Genomic DNA, 21,210 nt, shown 5'->3' with positions numbered 1-21,210 from the left:
CTCTCTTTTGGGCTTTCTCCCTCATAAGGTTAAAAATTCAGAATTTCCATTTTTCCACAAAAATATCAGGAATAAGTGGAGCATTTAATGCTTTCCAAAATAGTAATTGATATGAAAACATGTAATCCAGTGTGATTATACTTTTAAGAATCATACCATGTCTGTATTATATAAATATATAAATTAATATCAATTATGCTTTAAAATTAAAAATATATTTCTTAAAATACTTGTCATAATCATTGTACTATGTGTATATGTACCAGAATGTCATGTTATTTTAAAAATATTCATAATAAAAATATTAACATGTATGTATATATTAATTTGTATTTAATGTAATTATAATAAATAATAAGTAAACTTTTTTTTTAAACTTTCTAGTTAATGAAGGAGTTCCCTTTGCTAAGCATGTTCAATATCCACGAAAACCTTTTAGAAGCACTTCTGGAACTGCAAGCATATGCTGATGTCCAGGCAGTTTTGGCAAAGTATGATGGTAAGTCCTTGCGTAGTGTTTTTATACTTGAGTATTCCCTTCTCCTTGCTCTAATCCAGTGATCAGATTAGAGGGAGAATTCAGATAGTGTGGTGCCTTGATCACTTCTGGCGTATAGATTTTCACTTAGTTTGAGTGGTCTTAGAGTTTCAGTGCCCTTTTCCCTCCTGCCTCCTACAGACTCCCCATCTGGCAATTACATAAATGCTGCTTTCTTCCCTCCATGGTGAAGAACCACATGAGAACCTCAGCAGGTTGCGCATGCCCTGTTGGGACTGCACTGAGGGTCAGAGCTCCTGCTGTGGCACTGCATGGAGACCCTACAGACTTAGCGGTTCTTTGGGGCCGTATAATAGCTTTGACACACGTGAGAGCTCAGTGGGAAACACTGAGTCCTCTCAAGTCTTCCTCACCAGCAGGCAATCTCCATTTCTGCACATGGAAACCCTTGAAATGCTTTCACTATTTTGGTTTACTCAATGATTAATCAATCCCATGTTACCTGTTCTTGACAAGCCAGAAAAGTAAATTGATACATCCTGGAGATGTAAAGACTGTTCTCATAATGGCATTATCTGTGAATTCACTATTTGGTTAATTGTACAGAACTTGTCTGCGTTATTTATTACCCATTGTGGTATGGCTGCAACACTGTCTGTAGAACGTTATAATATTCTGCTTTATTTCAGTAGCTGTCACTAGAAGAAATGTATTCATAAAATTGATATCAGGGAGTGTTTCTTATATAATATTTTTTTGCTTTATAACATTTTAATTTTAATGGCATTTAAAGAGTTTTCAGAATAACAGATTTTCAGATTTGCTGCATTTTTCAAACATGCAGCAAAACAATTTGGGTCTCACTTTTGGCATAACAAGTCTCTGAAGTGGGCTAATGTTATCATCTGCAGCTGGGGAAACTGAAGCATCACGAGACTTTGTTTTTGTTTTGTTTTCTTCAAATTCTTGCTGAAATTCATGAAAATGCTGTCAGACCATGATAACATCATCTTGCCTGTGCAGACACACCCGTGCTTTGAAATAAGATATATGCCACCTAATCTGGAACTGATTTTAGAAAGAGAAAAAAGTATTTGTATAGGGCATTTTAAAGTCAACAAAATAAGGACTTGTTTGGCTTTCATGTCAGCTCACTTTTATTCTCTGTTTATGTGCTGGGATCTCACCGTTCATCTGAACACTTGTTCCCAGAATGAAGCTCTAAGCTTTGAGGCTGCCCTGCAGACAAAATACTCGTACATTGAAGTTCTGGAACCAAGGGAATCCAGCTCCGTGCCCATAGCTTCAGGTGGCAGGACACATTTCCATTTGCCACCAGTGGCCACCAAGGTGTTGCGGAGTTCCAGTGTTCACATTCGCAGTGCTGACCTGTACTGAACAAACTCTATCAAGACTTAAGAAAATAAAGATTTAATGAGTGGAGCCTTTGGGATCACAAATCTCATAAGGCTCCTTTCATGAAGATCTCAGTTCATTACAGAAATCATCAGCCTTGTGTTATAAGACTGATGGTAAAATAAAGAAATGAACTCATTTGGAGCTTTTCACTGTCTCCATATATCCCATTGCATAGTCTCATTTCCACAGCAACTGAACACTGATTTATTAGATTCTGATAACATATGTTCCCATTATTTGTTACAACAGCTGTCCCACCCTCTACTAAAACTTGGCTCACACTTTGAAAAATTCCTTTGTTGCAAATGGACGAAATCGCCATACCAAGGCCCTTGTGTTGAGTTTTGTTTATGTTGTATACCTGGCAACAGAGATGATGTTCTTGTTCATTATTCATGGAAAAAAAAGCCTCATTAGTGGCAGGACACATGCTGTTGCCGAGATGCCTCATTAGGGGCTTGGAGTCCAGCAGTTGTCAATCGAGTACAGATGACCTAACCCATGAATTCTGAAGGGAGTTTTGGTGCTGACTTGGCCCAGGCCTGTATCATTTACAGTAGAAATATAATGAAGTGGCTGCTGAAGTTACTGTTCTTGAGGGGTGAGCTGCAACCACTCAAAACTGTTGAAAAAAACACGCTTCTCCTTCTTTCTCGCCCCATACCATGAAACGGGTTGTTTCAGGTTCAGCCATGCTTGCTTTCCCTGAAGGCCGGAAGGACTTCGGTGAGGCTGTTGGCCCCTACGTGCAGATGTGTAAGGAAGTGGGCGCTTTAGAAGCACGGAGTTCAGACAGCTCGTAGGGGCGCCTGGATTCCTCCACCATCGCTCTCACCCATGAGATGCTGCAGGCAATTCTGCATCCCTCTGCACGGGGCTGCTCCAAAGCAGCAGGATTATGTTATCTTTGCAGTGGAGTGCTCTGGTTGGGTAGATTTTTCTTGGATGGTTAATGGACATGCAATTCTTCATCACATTTACTAGGTGCCTGAGTTCTTTATTTTTTAAGTGTCATTTTGGGAAGCAATACAACAGGATTAGTGCTGCTTTTCTGACCTATGCAAAAAAGGATTTAGAAAGGTCACCAGGCATGGCAGTGACACTGGGGGAAGAACATGTTTTGGAAAAAAAGAGAAAGGCAAAATATATTCCTGTTGCCTTATGCTTCTTCATCATTTTCATTTAAAAATTATTTGGCTTTGAAATTCAAAGTCATTGACATTCACAATTCCTCACACAGTGAAGTGCTTTAGAAACTGGATCCCTGCTGGGATTACTAGTTAATTGGTCCCACCTCCTTGTAACCTGCAGACCAATTTTGCTTTTACCCCTGAGATGGCTTCTCAGATTTTATTATTCTAGCCATTAATCTGGGATGCTGTCTTGCCATCCTCTGGAGTTTGCATGCTCTTCTCTTTTCATTTTTTTAACCAGCTTTTGTTCAGGTGATTTGTTCTGGCTTTGTAGTGCCCTTCCCATGAACTAAAACAACAGCAATTGCCAACAGTTGTTGAGTCTGTCCGGTGTGCCAGTGTCAACATGATTCTCAGCTTTACATAGATTGATTCATTTAGCCTCACCAATAGGATGTTTGGTAGATACTGTTGTTTAGTCCATTTCACTGCAGTAGTAACCAACATAGAGAGAAATTAATTAACTTTATTATGAGAAGATTCCAAGATGTCAACACCTGTTGATTTTATGTTACTAGAGAACAGTTTTTGTCAGACTGTGAATTCTATGACTAAAGGAAAGGCAAGCTAGAAACACAGGTGGTCTGACTCCAGCCTGATGCCCTAAACCATCACACCATGAGCTTGACAGTATTTTAAAAATTATTTTTATTAATCCTTTTGTTGTTGATCTTCTTACTTGGTACAGTTTATGAAGAATGTACCACTAATGTTAGATGCTCACAGTAACCCTGTAAGGGGATCATTATTCCATGTTAGCAGAAGCAGAAACTGGGGCTTTTTGAGTTTAAGTGATTTGCAAGACCACATTCCAAGAAACCTGCAGAGCTGGGATTCAAATCCAGGTCCAGGTGGCTCGAAAGCCCATGTGTTTTCCATAAACATAAGCCTCGCTAAAGTGAATTACTCTGCTTCTCTCCTGTTAAAGGCATGGTGCCGAATTTAAGCAATGCCAAACTGCCTTTCGCAGTCCTTTCTAATTATGCTTTAAGAAATGAGTATCTGCATTTGTCTTTTGAAGCCGTCTTGCACATGTGATTTTCTTTTGTCTCCCATCAGTTTATACCTGATTTCTTTAGTCACAAACAGAATTCTGTTGCATCCATATAACTTGAAACTTATCTCTCTCTTTTTTTTTTCTCTTTAGTCATACATTTGTCTAAAAGACAGCTATGTCTTCAAGGTGATTAAGCATCAGAACCCTTCTTTTAGAAGCCATTGTCACAAGCTTTGGATTGCCTTTCAGAAAAGTTTATGCCACCTATGTGCAAAACTTCAAAGATCAGGGCTGTAAGCTGGAAAAGAATTCATGTGTTTCTTATTTGTTATCATTGGTGCATTTAAATGCTAGAAGAAACTCAGAGTATGAATCTGAGTACTCTACTGGGAGCCTCTGCTTCTGCCTCTGTCTGGTTAAATTCTCTGGGGATACCAAAAGGCAGTGATGGGTTGCAGGGGCGGGCAGTGTGTGGGTCAAGTCCCGGCTCTCCCTTTCACTAGGTGAGCGAAATTGAACAAATTGTATAACCTTCCAAGCATGGTTTTTTGCCTCTTGAAGTGGAAGCGAGACTTACAAAGGCTCAGTTGCCAGAGATGAGCCACCTGGTCGTTTGGTTGTGAGGATTACAGGTGTTCAGATTCACACTGAGCATGCAGGGCAGCGTGGTCACATTGTCTGAGCTCAGAACTTGCTAGCTGTTGTGCAGAGCCACACATGCCACCTCTGAATCTTGTCACTGTTGATGGTCAGTCTTGCTCAAACGCAGAACCGTATATAAAATGTAGACATGAGAAAATAAGAACACAAGCTTGTGTCTTCCCAAAAGGTAGTGTTCCAACCTGTTTTTGAAGCTGTGATTCTAGCAGGACATACGTATAGAGACTTGATGATAAGAACACAAACTGAAGGAGCCTGGGACTTAATGCAGGCAAGACTGGGTCCATCCTGCAGCTCCTTGCAAGCATGCGTACTACTGTTTCTTATTATCATGTATGCACTAAGCAAAATGGGATGGAAACCCTATGTAACAAATATTTGCCGCCAGTAGAGAGATGTAGGCATTGACAGAAACAAGTTAGAAAGGGCTCCATTAAGGCTTCCCTCGGCCGTCACAGCAGCTAATGTAACCACCATCCTTGCTCTTTAGAGTTATGGTCCTAGAGATGCCTTGGTCCCCCTAGCTTGTGAGCCCCCATGGCCTGTCTCTTTCTCTGTCAGCCCCTGGGATTTTTTTTTTTTTGAGCTTTTTTTCTTCCTTACTGAAGTAATCCTCAGTCTTCTATGCTCATTATCGTGTCCACTCTCATAAATTGTTGTCGACATTGGGACGCAAACCCGACCTCAACTCGCCAATTTTTCTTCAACAAAATGTTTTAGTTTCACTGTTGGTCAACAGTTTTTAAACTTTTGGGAAGGTGAAAAGAGAAATTCCAGGGATTTTCATTCCTCATCACCAACTTCAGCCTTCGAGCAGTTTGCACCAATGAATGTAGAAATCCAGGTTCTTGAAGATGTTTACTGCATTAAGTCATTTAGTGATTGTTCTAAATTCAGGGGCTGAAGTTTCCCTTAGAGGAGTAGCTGGTCTGTTTTTAATAGTCACCCTTGTTATATAAATGCAGCTATAGCAAGACCATTCTTACTAATGCCATCAAGCCCATCCTAAATTAGCATTATTATCTGTCATCTCATAACAGGCAGAGAGTGTACTCAGTAGAACAGGACATGTTTCTAACATTGGAGGAATTATTTTCATCTCAGAAGATGGAAAGCAGAAGTTCTAAAGAAGTCATTAGGGAATCTATGTTGAGACTATTCCTAGAATAAGCCTTTTATGAGATTGCTTTGCAGAATCAGCATGGAGTTGTAAACAAATTTTCTGAACCTTGTTTGTTGCCCAAGTCCTTATAACTAACATAAACGAATCAGCTATCATAAGTTGCTTTGAAATGGCCTCTGGCTCATCTGTCTTTTCTGTACACAATTGCGCAGTAAGCGAGAACAGGAAGGATTTGAGATGTCAGGAGGACCAATGAATAAAATCTGTACTCATCAACGTGACAAGTGTCTGGTGGTCTAGACTCCCCCTTATCCCCCGCAAACACAGCACTCCTCAGACGATTTGAAAAGAGCTTTGATGCCACAAACACTAGCAGCTTCTGAAATCTCCACTGCAAAGGCTACATTCTCCAAAGAAGCTATGAGATGTTGTCAATGCCTGGTGATAGACCCTAAGGGCTGCTACTACAGCCTTCCTCCCTGAGCTGCCTCTTAGGGAAACAGTGCAGGACACCAGGCCCAGAGAAACTGCTTGTACAAAAGATGAGCAGTGAATCTTGTTTTATTGTTTTTTTTTTTTTTTTTTGCTGCTTCAAAGATGAAATGATTGTCAGCATTGAAACTGCGGGGTGTGGCTTTGGGCCTGTATGCACCATCATTGGGAAATGATGGTCCCTGCATAGCTTTGTGTGGGGTGCCCTGCTGATATGGACACCAAGAGGCACACCAAGGCCACTAGGCCTCCGAGGTGACTTTCCAGCAGATGATAGACTGCCAGGGACTCGACTCGTCCATGCGATGAGCAGGAGTTCTGATAATAGATGTCATTTCAATGAGAACTGCACACATGAGAAACTTCTCCTGTCTCTGATGATGGAAGACCTTTTATGAATGCATACATCTATAATCCTCACAGTTGGCACATGCACAAACCCTCTAAATTTATGTTGGTTTTAGTAATCCTTACTGCCCAGTTATCATAATTTACCAAAGTAGCATCCTTCCCTGGCCAGCCATTACCATCACGGAAACTGCTGTGTTTGGCTCCAGGGGAAGAGCCACAGTAGGGCCTTCTGACACAAACCTTCTGGGTAATTTGGTCCAAAAGTTGCAAACAACATCTGGAATTTGGCTCTGTAGCATAAGATGAATTTTCTGGGTGTAGTTGAATGTGTGTTGCCCATCCCTCCCCCTGCCCCAAATTACTAAGGTCATCTTGAATTTCCTGATTGAATCATTGAACTCCCATGTGACGCATCTTTTTGAGGATTTTGTATATCAGTCCTTTTTATTTTTTCAGTGACATTTTCACCTTTGGCTAAGGGAGAACCCTTGGACTGACCTTTTGAAGATGGGTCAAAAAAGACCTCACACTACCTGCCACCAACAGCAACAGATGCTTACAGATAGGAAGCTATAATTCTGTTCTTTTCCTCCTCTTGTGTCTAGAACAAGACTAAACCGAGAAACCTTATTGAAGACATGCGTATGGAGGATAGTATCACATAATGACAAAACATCATAAACAGGAGAAATGGACTGCCTTGTTGTTGACTTTTTCCAGTTTTGTTGGGTTGGTTTATGGTTGCACAACATATTTCGAGTAACTTGAGTTTCCAGTATATTTAATAGAGATTGTATCAATTTGTTCCTTGCACAAGAAATGAGATGCTTGGTACTTCATGCGTTTAGAGGATCACAGAGGACAATTGGATTATTATTATTTTTTCAAATCACATCTGCAAAGCAGTTAAGCTCCTCATGTTGAGGATATTAACTTTGGTGCATCTGGATTCGTAGAAGAGTATGTTCTGTTCTGTGTCACCAAGTTCTCAGTCTAGCGGAGAAAGAAGTTAAAAAACAAGAGAACAAACACTAACCCCCCCCCATGTATGCTAAGTAAGATGAGTCAGTGCTCAGTGAATCTTTCTGAAACCTCCAGGATAGACACTCTTGTGTGCAAGCCCTGTGTCTGTACAGTCTTTGGACTCCTGGATCCTAGGGTCATTCAGAATATCTGTGGCCCATGATGAAGGGTTACATGGAGATAACGCTATGCCATAATGCCCTCATTTCAGAAACGGTTAGGGATTGATGTATATGCTGGCTGCTACATTTGGACATACCGTAGAGTGATACAATGAGACTTGACCCTTCCTTGACCAAGCCATCTCATGCGTAGGAACAGTAGTGAAGATCCTGTTAAATCTGTATCTCCGTTTTTAGTATTGATAAAGATTAGGTTAAACAGACAATTGCTGAAAATTTTTCCATCTGAACTTTTGGCCTCTGGGTTTTCCCAGGCCTATCTAATTGACAGTTATACTCATAAATACATAAATTTCTTCCAAGATCATTGCATTCCCTTTTTGCTGTTATGAGCCATTTATGACTTTTGAAAAATTGAGAGTCATTCTTCCTAAGATGACCTTTTCTTTTAGCAGGATCATTCCAATAAAGGATCGTTAAGGAGCCAAAGAGGTGTGGTTTGCCTTTCCTTTCTCTGGCCAGATTCTTCTTTCCTTCAACCTCGTTACAGCTTTTATTTTTTTTGTTACTGCCCAAGTTCTTCATTGCATAGCTATTTCAGACATCTGTATTAGAGCATCAATATAATTTCACACAGCATTTAGCTGGAGTGGCATACGCAAGACAAACGCAGTACATGTTTTCTCAGTAGCAAATTTCTAACTTCCTCTTAAGATATCATCTACGTTGATCACTTCTGGCTTCCAGAAATTACATTGGACATAAACAAGTTTAAAGAAGCTGCCATGATTACATGATGTGATATGTTTATCATATTATGTTTATCATATTATTTTAGGATTTCATTCAGCAAACATTGATCCACCAACTCTGTTTTTTATTATGGCTACAAAGTAATTACACAACATAGCTTTGATGCCTGGAGCACACAACATGCAGAACATAGACAATTAAAGGCACAGACAATTTGCTGTAAGATCTAAAGACGGTGATATACTTTAACCCAAGATGGAAGGGGCATCTGTCACCCAGCAAGGGGAGGTGAGAGAAACTTTCCCAGTGAAGGGAGGTGGTGCCTGAACTAAACCAATGCACGTGCTTGAGCCAAAGGTGCAAGAGCACTGACCTTGCTTCTGTGGAGAAGGCCCCAGATCCCACAGAGCTGAAGTATTTTTTTTTTAATCATTGTGTTTTATCTGTGTGATTGAAATTTCCCTCAAAAAAAAATTGCTCAGGCTGAAATTGATGACAAATCCTTGTTATGGGGAGAGGATTCATTTTCTTTTGGGAAATTGTTTCCTTCTGCTGTTGTCTGTTGGCTAAGTGTGGGACTTTCCTTTTCATTCCTACTGTAATGCCGTTCTGTTTGAGCTGCAAACAGCCCTGAGATGATGCCTGCCAGTATCCCGGATGTCAGGAGCTCCTCTAACCTCCAGCGCATTTTGCAGCTCCTGCGAGTGGCACAGTTGTACCTATTCTGAATTAAGACGGTATCCCTGTGTCACACTGTCAACCTGGCTTATCATAGACTTTAGTGAACACAATTATATACTTTTGTGTGTGTCTTAAAGATTTACTTATTTTATTGTAAAGTCAGAGATACAGAAAGGAGGAGAGACAGAGACCTTCCGTCCAATGAGTCACTCCTTAAGTGACTGCGATAGCCAGAGCTGGGCTGATCCAAAGCCAGGAGCCAGGAGCTCCAATCCGGTCTCCCACGTGGGTGTAGGGTCCCAAGGCTTTGGGCCGTCCTTGACTGCTTTCCCAGGCCACAAGTAAGGAGCTAGATGGAAAGTGGGGCCACTGGGATTAGAACCGGCACGCATATGGGACCCCAGCATGTATGAGGTGAGGACTTTAGCCACTAGGGTACTGCATCAGGCCCAAAATTCTATACTTTGCTAAAGATTTTATGTATGTACACATGCCCTTTAAACATTACATTCACATATATTTGATTTATGTATTTCTCCTGACTTTCACTTTTACATTTTTAACATTATTGAAACACTGACTATGAACCTCTTATAATTCACCTGTTACGTAAATATCTTGTTAATATTACCAGTAAACAATAGTTGATTGGAGCAAACATTTGACCTCATGATAAAGATGCTTGCATTTCCTGAGTGCTGGCTTCCATTCCCACCTCTGATTCCCAGTGGCAGCCTCCTGCCACCGTAGGCCCTGGGAAGCAGAGATAACGGTCCACACCGGGTGTCTGCCACCCACCTGGGACATCTGGGTGGAGATTCCGACTTCTCCCTTCTTCAGCCTGGCCAAATGGGCCCTTAAGGCATCGGAGGAGTGGACCTGCAGATAAGACACTCATTTTGTCTTGCTGCCTCTTGAATTAAACAACAATCAAATAAACAAAAAACAAAGACTTTATTTTGCTGTTTGGTGTTTTTATTTAATCTGTTTTTTTGTTTGTTCGCATTGATACTCCATTTGCCTACTGATAAATTTTTGTCAGTGGTAAAGAGGTTCTGTTTGCCTTTCATGATATCACATGTTTCATGTAACATCTGAATTTATGTATTAAAAGCCATTCCCTCCTTAAATAAACTTTACAACCAAAAATACATATTTTTAAACCAGAATGATTACTCTTTGAAGAGCCAGCCTCTTGTGTATAATAAACTTGATTCGTTTGCAAAAATACAAACCACACTTCATTTCATTCTATTTTGAAGTTCTCGTGTGATGTATGTGTTAAGCCCTGTCTATTCTTAATTTATACGTGATTGGGCTTCTGTGTTCAAAGTGCTAGTGTGTCGAGAATCATTGTTCTTTATTGCTGCAAACTTACTGTTGTGCTTTCTTCTTTCTCCGGCAGATATAAGCTTACCAAAGTCGGCAACAATATGCTACACAGCTGCCTTGCTCAAAGCGAGAGCTGTCTCTGACAAGTAAGTAATAACTGTGCAGTACTGAATGCCCAGCTGGACTTGACGAGATGTATTGCCTCCAAGGGATTTCTCTGGAAGTTTCTCTTAGGCTATGAGACCCCTGCTTATGAGTATGCGTTTTTCCAAAACCCGCTGATCTTTCCTTTCACTACTCAAAGGAGGGAACATATATCCCCAGGTATTGTAAGGGTGTGTGGGTCCCTAAAGAGAAATTTGTCTGAAATTCCGTACCTCTGAATTGTTTTTTTTCTTTTTCTTTTTCTTACCCCGACAGTAGATAACAAAAGGTCTGGTTAGGAATACAACACAATGTTACTCTTTAGTTCATTTTTTGCATATTCCTCTGCCTTCAGCAGCCCACAGCTAGTAGTCCTTCTATAAACACGTCGTGTGACAGAGTGGTGGCCATCTCCCAGTTCTCTGCCTGTTTAACTCCAAGCTAATTGTCCACTCAGGGTCTCTCTGCTTGGAGTTGCCATTGGACTGGGACATTTGCCTTTTTGATCCAAGCAGGTGGCTGTGGCATTTAGAATGTCCCTGAGCACCCGAGAATGACTGGCAGGTGGAAAGGCCTAGATGGCTTGACTGTTTTTGAGTGGATCAACACTTGGGCTTCCCCACGCGACCCCTCTTGTACTGCTGAAAAGCAGAGGAATGGAAAACAGCGTCCACTGTGTCAGGCGGGTTTGCTGTTCAGTGTGTGTGCACTTCAAGACCGAAGTAATTTTCTTTCATTCTTTTTTTTTTATCCTGTAGATCGCCAGTACCTACTGCAACATCTTTTCTCCCTACACAGCGACTCCAGCTTGGGAGGGCAGGGCCAGGGTTGTCACAGCTTCCCCTGTGGTGTCTGCCTGCCAAGCACAGCTCTGGAGTTAGTCCTGGGTGTGAGGTGAGAAAGAGATTGCATGGTCTGGTTGGTTTTTTGTTTTTTGTTTTTTTAATTATTTTTTTATTTTTCCTTTTTTCATTCACTTGGGCAGGTGTCACCCACAGTTTGGGTGTGCCCAGTTCCTGCCTGTACGATCCCAAGCAGGCTTGCCTGTTACTGAAACTGCACCTTAACCTTCCATCGCAGCACTGACATTGGGTTGGGAGCCTCCTTTAAGATCCTCCCCAGTTCTGTTTTTAACCAAGTGCACTCTCCCATAACGTGGTTTTCTCTTTTTCCTGCACCGTCTGCCCTTGTCAGTCATCTTCTTCCCCTGCTCAAAGCAGGTTCCTTGTAGGAAACAGGTTAGCTTGTTAGACAGACTTGACAGCAGAGTTTACTCCTTACCACTGTTAGTAGCAAGCACATTTTTCTGCTTCTGCTGGGGATTCTGTTGGCTTTGGTCGAGGGGTCATTCCGAGATTCCATGTAGTGGAAATTTTGTGAGCATGTGCCTCCGGCTCACTGTGGTGTTGTGGGCCCCTGTACCATATCTGCCTTTCCCAGCTGATGCCCAAGCAGTGGTCCGACTGAATGCTCTGTGTCTTTCTGCTGTTCAGATTCTCTCCCGAGGCCGCATCGCGGCGGGGCCTGAGCACAGCTGAGATGAATGCAGTGGAGGCCATTCACAGAGCAGTGGAGTTCAACCCTCACGTGCCAAAGGTAAGTCCATGGCCATCCCTGGGGAGCTGGGTGGGAATGCCCAGCAAACATGCCCTGCCCACGATGTCCCCTTTCCAGGACACTTGTTGTAAACAAAGGGATTTCAATCTAGAAATGGTAATGCCACTGTAGTCTTTGGGTACTAGCTTTGTCTTTAAGGCTTTGGGGCTGAGTCATGGACTTCATATCAGTAGGCGGTGCTCAAGAAGGATAGGTCAGGAAGCGTGAATGTGGAAGGATGTGGAGATCCTGAGGGCATCGATGCCTTGGAGCTTTGATGGGGACCTCACGCCGACTGCCGTCTGTACAGATCAAACTTGAGAAATGAACTTTGTAGTTAAACTCAGGTATCCATTTTTCTGCCTGTCTACATAGCTGATCTACAGTTAAACTGTGTAAAATCTCATCAATGCGACAGCCCACGATCCTATAAATAAGTGACAGTATTGGCTAGAAAATCATATTGCGAACTGCAGTCTATGCAGCAGTGTTTTGCTTTGTAAATGCCATCTGAACAAGGGGCCATGGTAGCACATGTTTAAGTATTAGCCAAATGCTTGAGCAGTTTACAAATACTCCATATCTCTCTTAGATTTTTTTCTAAAATCAATTCTAAAGAGATCCATCAGATCAGGGCAGAGGATGTTCCTGTAATGCTTTCTTCAGCAGCTGGAGGCGTGCTTATGATTACCCGAGCGTAGCCATCTCTCCATAGCCAGCATGTTCGTTCTTCCACGACACTATCCCTGCTGTCCACATCAGGTATTACAAGGCATAGCTCTCTTGGCAGAATATCTGGTGAAGACCCACCAGCAAAAGGACAACACGTGAAGGCTGCTTGCTTGTGTTGTTCAATGCTGTGGCAAGAGGGTGTGTTTGTGTGTGCGAGATGATTTGTGGAGTTACCTACTTTATTGTGTTCACATCCAGAGGGACAGGGATAAGTGATCTAATATCATTCCTGAGGTTTGACTCAGGGTCATCGTGTCCCTCAGCAGGAGCGTGAAGAGTTGTGCACTGTGCCACATTGGCATGAGTGTTTGTACCCACTCTGGTTCCATGGATGAGCACTGGCCTAGTGTTTGCCAACTTAGGTATCGTGTATAGGACGCTATGATTATCTATCTTTATGTGACATATTTTTTGCCTGAACTGAATGTGTTCAGTCCATTTTGATAAAAAAAAAAAGTTTAAAACTTACCATGAAAACATTATCCTGAATTGCAGTTAACTTAGGTCATCCATTAATATTTATTGAATACTGTTCCCTAAGTGCTGAGGTAGTCTATGAGCATAAATAAGGCTCATTTAGACATGGTATTAAGCAGTGATGTCCAGGGTTCCCAGGCAAAGACTTGAGTTCAGATTCTGGCTCTGTCACCTATCAACCATGAAGCCACACATTTAGCATCTCAAAATCAAATTTTTGTTTTTCAAGTGAAAATAAAAATATAAGCCCAACATACCTCCTTCAATAAAGATCAACTGGGAGTACATTTACATTTTAAGCTCTTGAAAAAACAGCTGGTTAACTTATACTTGTAGGTTGTTAAAAATGATATTTGACTTGTCTAATAACCAGGCCTTAATTCTCCTAGTTTTCCTAAGCAGAGCTTGGCAATCCTGGGGCATCAGACAGAATCAATATACTACTTGGTGGTTAGAGATTTTGATTGAAGTAGTACTTAATTCTTTTCCCAATAATGGTGAGTCTCTGAAGAATGTCCACAGCCCCAAGAAATAGCTTAAAGTTGTCATGAAAGAATTTAGAAGTCAGCTAGCTTTTATTTGGCTTACAAGATGGAGCTTTTAAAGTGGAAACATTTGAAATATTTAACTTCACTGTCCTTCATAAGTGAAGCTGAGAAAAGATAGATTACCCAGGCAAAGCGATTCTCTCCGCCGCTTGGCCTTACTGGAGGCTGTGTGGAGATGGGACTTTTTTCAGGTCCTCTTCAGCTCCTCACCTTTCCACAGAGCAAGGGCTTCCCCTGTTCAGAACGAACGCCAGCCTCGGGTGCACATGCGCTAACACAGGCCCGACAGCTTGCTTTACACCTGCTTTGCTACGTGGTGGATTGCTGGCTGGTACCTAAGCAGACACACACACACGACACGGGTGCCTTTGCAGGCTGGAGGTAGTTAGAGCATCAGCGAGACACCAGTGCATGTTCTAAACTCTCCTTAGTGTGAGGAAGGCACCTGAGCCTTCATCCGGGTCCCTTTCCTCACGATGATAGGATCCTTGTCTTTGTTCATGGTTTCTGGCAGCACAGTGCTAACTGAATGGCACATGACCTTGATCATTGTTCACAGCAGCACTGAGCTGTATCATATTATGTTCATCCTGATTACATGAATGAGGGCACTGAACGTTTGGAGAGGTGAAAATATCCTGCTGGCAGTCGCACAGGGAAACTGAAAGAGCTCAGACTAAGTTGGGGTATCTGCTCTTCAGTATCACCCTCCTGTGCCTCCCAGATCCCACCAGGGGGCAGACTAGCCCCACCTTGAACCCTTCTAATGAGGGTGGGCACGTGGCTACCCAGGGCACTTGCTTCCTAATGCAGATTGCAGATTTCCTCAAGATACCATCAAATCTCGAGCACTTGGATGGCTTCTTCATCACAGGAGGGTTCGGTGGCCTACGGCAAGAACGGCCACTAACGATATGCTGTTCCACCTTACTAAACACTGCTGAGAGGGAGAGAAATTATGCATAACCACCTCCCCCAAAACAGCCGAGGACTTCCTTCTCTAAAGTGCCAGCTTATTTTCACCAGTATCTCATAAGCAGAAGTGCACAGGTAATCTTTCGCCATCTGATAATATCAGGCGGTTACCCCAGGAGGGTTAGTCAGCAACTCCCTCCACCTGCGAACATAAGGTGCCAGGGTGAGGGATGCTCATGCCCATCCTTGGGCCTGGGAAGTCAGGAAGCGCGCACGCACACACGCACACACACACACACACACACACACACACACACACACACAACCCTCAGCGCTCTCTGTTCTGGAGGGAAGCCTCTTAATGTAGTCAGGTGCTAGGCACAGGATTAATGAATTTTCAATCGCCACAGATTAGTATGGAGGAAGCCAGCCCTCGGCTAACTTTTTAAAAAGATTTATTTATTTTTATTGAAAAGGTAGATATATAGAGAGGAGGAGGAGAGAGAGAGGAAGATCTTCCATTTGCTGATTCACTCCCCAAGTGACCGCAATGGCCAGAACTGGGCCAATCTGAAGCCAGGAGCCAGGCACTTCTTCCAGGTCTCCACATGGGTGCAGGGTCCCAAGGCTCTGGGTTGTCCTCAACTGCTTTCCCAGGCCACAAGAAGGGAGCTGGATGAAAAGCAGGGCCTCCAGAAAATGAATTGGCAACTATATGGGCTCCTGGCATATGCAAGGCAAGGACTTTAGCTGCTAGGCTACCTCACCAGGCCCTAAGCTGATTTTTATAAATTGAGCTGTCACTTCCCTTTGAAGAAGTTGCAGCGTTATCCCCAGCACCTGCTGAAGACCCCGGAAGCTACCTGGGAGGTTCTTTTCCTTTTTTTTCCCCCCACATTTAAAAATATTTTTATTTGGTTTTACGATATAGTTCTCCAGGCTCTTGGGTTGCCCGTGCCCTTCCCCAAGGCCCCTCCCTGCCCCCTCCCTATTGGTTTCCCCTCTAGTTTTACAATGGATGTCCTTCATGAACAGTCTCAAGTCCATCGTACTGTTATCGAGATGTTTCCCAACAATATCAGAGTCCATCATCTTACTGTTAGGATGTAGTCTGTTCTTTCACTGGGAGTGCATCTGTGGTCTGTGCACAGAGACATACAGCACGTTGTTTGCAGATCCGAACGTATCAGTCCCCACTACTATATTCCCTAAAATACAGACCCAGTGAGCACAGTCCACAACAGGGGGAAAATAATAAATTTTCATCAACATGAAGTTAACAAACATGCTACAAAAGTAAATATGCATCACAAGAGTGATAAAAACAGGAATCAAAAATCTTGTAGTGAGACGCCAGTGTGTGACCCCCGTGGCGCTGAAGGAATCACAGTTAAAAACTAGAACTTCATTACTTCTGGTTAGCAAAACTCTTAAGATGTGTTTACAAGCGGTGCATCTCTTATGGATGATCAATTAATGGATCACAAGAACTTATTGGGAGAGATGCAAATAACTAGAAAATGTGAAAAGATAAGATTTACAGCAAATATAATTAGATTTGACACTGCAAAACTGCACATTGAAACAAGAAAGAGACATTCCATAAGATGAGCAGAACAGCCCCTAGGCATATCAGCACTGAGATTTTGATGGAAGTTATCTTGTATTGGAGCAAACATGTGGTATCTGACCTTTGGGGATTGTCTGCTCATTTCACTAACATCCTATTCCCACTTTCCTCCTGGCTTCCTGCCAGGAAATCCTACTCATCCTCACCATTGACACCCCTGCTACTAAAAGCCACCTCCAGGAATTCCTTGGCATCAGAATTCATCTCTCCCCTCTGGTTTTTCAGCACATTATGTCCCTGCTATTTACCATCTTTTTAGGACAGTGGGGATGGTTTCCATTTTTCTTTTTCATGATACAGTTTCTTAGGCTCTGGGATTTCCCGTTCCACCCTCCCCACCTGCCCCCCACTGTTTTCCTCTATATTTTAACTATTGTTCTTCAGAAACATCCAGCAGTCCGTCACTCTGTATTTAACTGTATTATGACACTATAGGCATAGACAATGGTAGAAAGTCCAGCATCCTATTGTCAAGGAACATTGAACAGTTTCATTGGGAGTTCATCTTTGATTCGGAAGTAGAGGTGCTTACTGCAGTGTATCTTCATTTGATGGTAGTATTCCCCACTTTTCAAAGTAAGTTTCATTCATGATGCTGGACAAATGAAGGGCTTCCCTCATCTCCATTCTGTACCTTCATCTTCGTACTGACATACTTTATTTAATTTGTTTGTTTGTTTTTGTAAATATACTTCACTTGTCTGCCCTTCCTTATACTGTCAGGATTTAGGTGGGACAGGCTGACAGGAAGTGATCCATTACTTCAGGTTACATTAACTCCCTTAAGCGTTTCGCAGAGGTTTGTTCAGAAACATTTTAAAAGGGGGCTAAATTATGTGTTATTGTACTTGATATGGTTTTGTTTTCAATATTATGGAACAAGTTATTGAAGTGTAAACAGATCATATATAGTACTATTGTATTTAAGATGATATCATTCTAGCCTTTTTCATTTGCATTTTTAAGAAGCTGCTGGGAAGCCCTTCATGCTGGGATGTGTGTGTGTGTGTGTGTGTGTGTGTATGATAAAAACATAATGTGAGCCCTACCTGCTCAACAAAATTTAAGTATACAAAAGCAGTATTAACAATATGCAGATTATTGTACATCGGGGTTTTAGAAATTTCTCATTTTTATGTGATTGATACTATTCCCACATAGCAGCGACTCTCCGTCTTCCCTCTCCTTGGCCCTTGGCAACCATGAGTCTACTTTTTGTTTCTGTGAGTTTGACAGTGGTAAGCTACATCATCTGAGCAGAATCACACAGTATTTGTCCTTTGTGTGTAGTTTAGAGATAAACAGATGCCGGGGCCAGTGTATTGATATGGTAGGGTAAGCTGGCATCTCATAAGAACATTGTTTCCTGTCCCTGCCACTTCACTTCTGATCCAGTTCCCTGCTCTTGTGGTGTGGGAGAGCAGTAGTTGATGGCCTAAGTCCCTGGGCTCCTGCTCTCCCACTGGGGCACTTGAATGAACTCCTGGCTCCTGGCTTCTATTTGTCCCAACCCTGGGTGGTGTTGTCATTTAGATGGTAAACTAGTGCATGAAAAATTCTTTCTCTTCCTCTCCATCTTTCAAATAAGTAAATAAATAAATAAAAAATAAAATCTATAAGTAAAAAAGAGAAAGGAACTCAGCATTGTAGTGTAGTGGATAAAGCCACTGCTTGCAGAACCAGCATCCCATGTGGGAACCTGTTCGTGTTCCTGCAAATGCTCCATTTCTTTTTATTTTTTCTTTTTCTTTTTTAAGATTTATTTTTATTTGAAAGTCAGATATACAGAGAGAAGGAAAGACAGAGAGGAAGATCCTCCATCCACTGATTCACTCCCTAAGTGGCTGCAATGGCCAGACCTGGGCCGATCCAAAGCCAGGAGCCCAGAGTCTTTTCCAGGTCTCCCACTTGGGTGCAAGGTCCCAAGGCTTTGGGTCGTCCTTGACTGTTTCCCAGGCCACAAGCAGAGAGCTGGATGGGAAGCAGGGCCACCAGGATTAGAACAGGTGTTCCTATGGGACCCCAGTGCATGCAAAGCGGGGACTTTAGCCATCAGACTACATGCCGGGCCTCTAAATGCTCCATTTCTGATGCAGCTCCCTACTGGGAAAAACAGTGAAGGAAGGCCTATTACTTGGGCCTGTGCTATTTGGAACATCCGAAAGAAGCTCCCCTGGCCGTGGCAGACATCTGGGATGTAAATCTGCAGATAAAAGACCTCTCCCTCTCTTTGTCTCACTCTATGTCTGTCTGTCTGTCTTTCTCTCTCCCCCTCTCTCTTTGTAACTCTGACTTTCATAAATCAGTCTTTTAAAAAGAGAAATAAAGAAAAAAAAAGGAGCTAACAGATGCCTTTGACCCATTCCCTGCACTGGAAAATCTGCTTGTGAGGCTCCACCCAACCAGCAGGATCCACCCATACAACAGCGGGCCCAACCCATAGAACAGCAGGCTTAGCCCATAGAACAGTGGGCCCAACCCATAGAACAATGGGCCCAACCCACAGAACAGCAGGCTCCACCCACAGAACAGCAGGCTTAGCCCATAGAACAGTGGGCCCAACCCATAGAACAGCAGGCTCCACCCACAGAACAGCGGGGTCCCAACCATAGAATCTGTGGCCTGCTTCCACTGTGAACAGTCCAGAAGTGCCAAAGGGAGCCAGTGCCATCCAGCTCCTTGGGGTGCTTGGGTATTGCGAGTAGAGATGTTGAAGGGAGGGAGAATCAAGAAAAAGCCCCAGTTTTCATCTCCATCATTCTTGACATCCCAAAGCAACTAAGCCCTTGCTCTCTTTCCTGGGTCACCTAGAGGACAGTGAAGGGCATCATAGGTCCCATGGGTTCTAAGGGTTGCCACACTCCTGAAACTCATTTTCCCAATAGGGCAGCTGGGGCTTGATGGAATATTGAGGTGAGAACCTAGCCTAATAGATGCTTAATTTTTAAATTACAAGTCTAGGAGTGTGAAGAGGCATGTGAAAATAAGAAACAAATTAAGAATGTTATGAGAGAACGGTCTTCCTATTAAATTTCTTCTTTTTTGAAAAAAACGTTCATCTATTATGAATCTAGAAACTCTAATTTCATGGGGATTTCAAGAGGCTTGTGGAGGAAAACATCCTGGTAATTGTGTATGCTAATGGGGTATCGACAGGACATTGTTATAGCGATGGAAATTCCATTTCATGCAAACACTGAATCAATCCTCACTTTATATCTTGGTAAAGCTGATTGACAGGGTATAAAATTGCTTTTTAATCCAATTTAGGAAACAAAATGTAGTGAGTTTCAGCTTTTAAAAATGCTTGAAGCATGGAAGCAGAAATTTAAAATAGCCTGGCAGATTATCTGTGATATTGTATATCAATAGTACATTTCAGAAATATTATTTCAATATAAGTTTCTTTGAATTGAGTCATATTTTGTTCCAAAGCTTTCTTGGATTAGAGTAGGGAAAGACGTATTGTAGAAATATAACCCTGAAGAAAATGGATGAAAACCGGTTTTTAGCTGTATTTCTCAGAAATAGAAAGTTTCTGTCTCCTTCTTAAAAAGGCAATGAATTTGCCTCTACTGAGCCTTACCTGCCAAACTCACCCTCAACAAGGTCGTGCTCCAAGGCCACGCCCACCTAGGCCCCCAGGCCCCTTATGCTCTTCTCCTGCCTCATCCGCTTTCACTCCTCCTGAGCAGCTGGTCCCGCACACTGAGCCCTCTGTGTTGAAGCCATCTCAGTTCATGACTGTAGGTGCCACTCCTGCGGCTCAACACACACTTCTCTTGCCCTCGCTTGCCCACCTGCTCATGTTGGTTTTCTGGGGAGCATCAGTTACTGGCCACTCCACTTTTGTCACAAAGCTCTCCTGAGAGGACACAAGATCTCTCTGCTCAGTGCCACCTCCGGTCCTGAACAACCACATCTGCATCTTCAGCTTTGCTCCCAATCACTGCCCTCCAGCCACTTCTTCCTCCCGTGTCTTCTCCTAGTCAAGGACCTCACATTATTTGGTTTCTCCAGGTAAAAAATTTCAGTCAGCATTGATTTCTGCTCTTGTTCTCAGGTCACATGAGCACTAAGTGTTGGGGGAAGTCCTTCCATTTCATTACTACTCTTCGGGGCTGTGCCAGGAATGTTCTAAGACCTCACTTTCTTCCATCTCTTCCCTCCTTGATATTCCTGCACACACTTGTCCAATTCTCCCAATGCCACAGGCTTTACCAGCTTTCCTGTTTTAAGATTCTCTCTGCTACCCTTAAACATACTATTTTGCATCTAAAAGTCTGGACAGCACAAAATGACTGGGCTAAGGGTATACCCTGGAACATGTCACAGAAAGTCGTTTACAACTGCTTTTCCTGCTTGACATGCTTGGAGAGTAGCAAAAAGCCGAGCTCCAGCACCCAAGCTGGGAGAGTGACACAAGTCCCCAAAGCACTCCACTTCTCCCATCCGTGAAATGGGAATGATATTGCAAGTGGCTCATGGAGTTGGCGTAAGGGGGGCCTGAGACACACTTGGCA

General features: G+C 42.7%; 1 protein-coding gene across 10 annotated transcripts in view; it reads left to right on the top strand.

Annotated features, from left to right (window-relative positions):
• Nucleotides 1-21,210, top strand: part of ST7 (suppression of tumorigenicity 7) — a 185,257-nt gene that overhangs the window by 138,638 nt on the left and 25,409 nt on the right. For all 10 annotated transcript variants that reach the window (XM_041002393.1, XM_041002396.1, XM_041002394.1 and 7 more), the window contains 3 exons: nucleotides 385-499; nucleotides 10,719-10,791; nucleotides 12,283-12,385. In XM_041002393.1, the coding sequence (XP_040858327.1) occupies nucleotides 385-499; nucleotides 10,719-10,791; nucleotides 12,283-12,385 (291 nt within the window). The remainder of the gene's footprint in view (nucleotides 1-384; nucleotides 500-10,718; nucleotides 10,792-12,282; nucleotides 12,386-21,210) is intronic.

Source organism: Ochotona curzoniae, unplaced genomic scaffold (genome assembly GCF_017591425.1).
Source record: "Ochotona curzoniae isolate NIBS_2020 unplaced genomic scaffold, NIBS_Ocur_1.0 scaffold_2476, whole genome shotgun sequence".
In the NCBI taxonomy this organism is placed as follows: domain Eukaryota; kingdom Metazoa; phylum Chordata; class Mammalia; order Lagomorpha; family Ochotonidae; genus Ochotona; species Ochotona curzoniae.
This window is presented reverse-complemented; position numbering and strand designations above follow the sequence as displayed.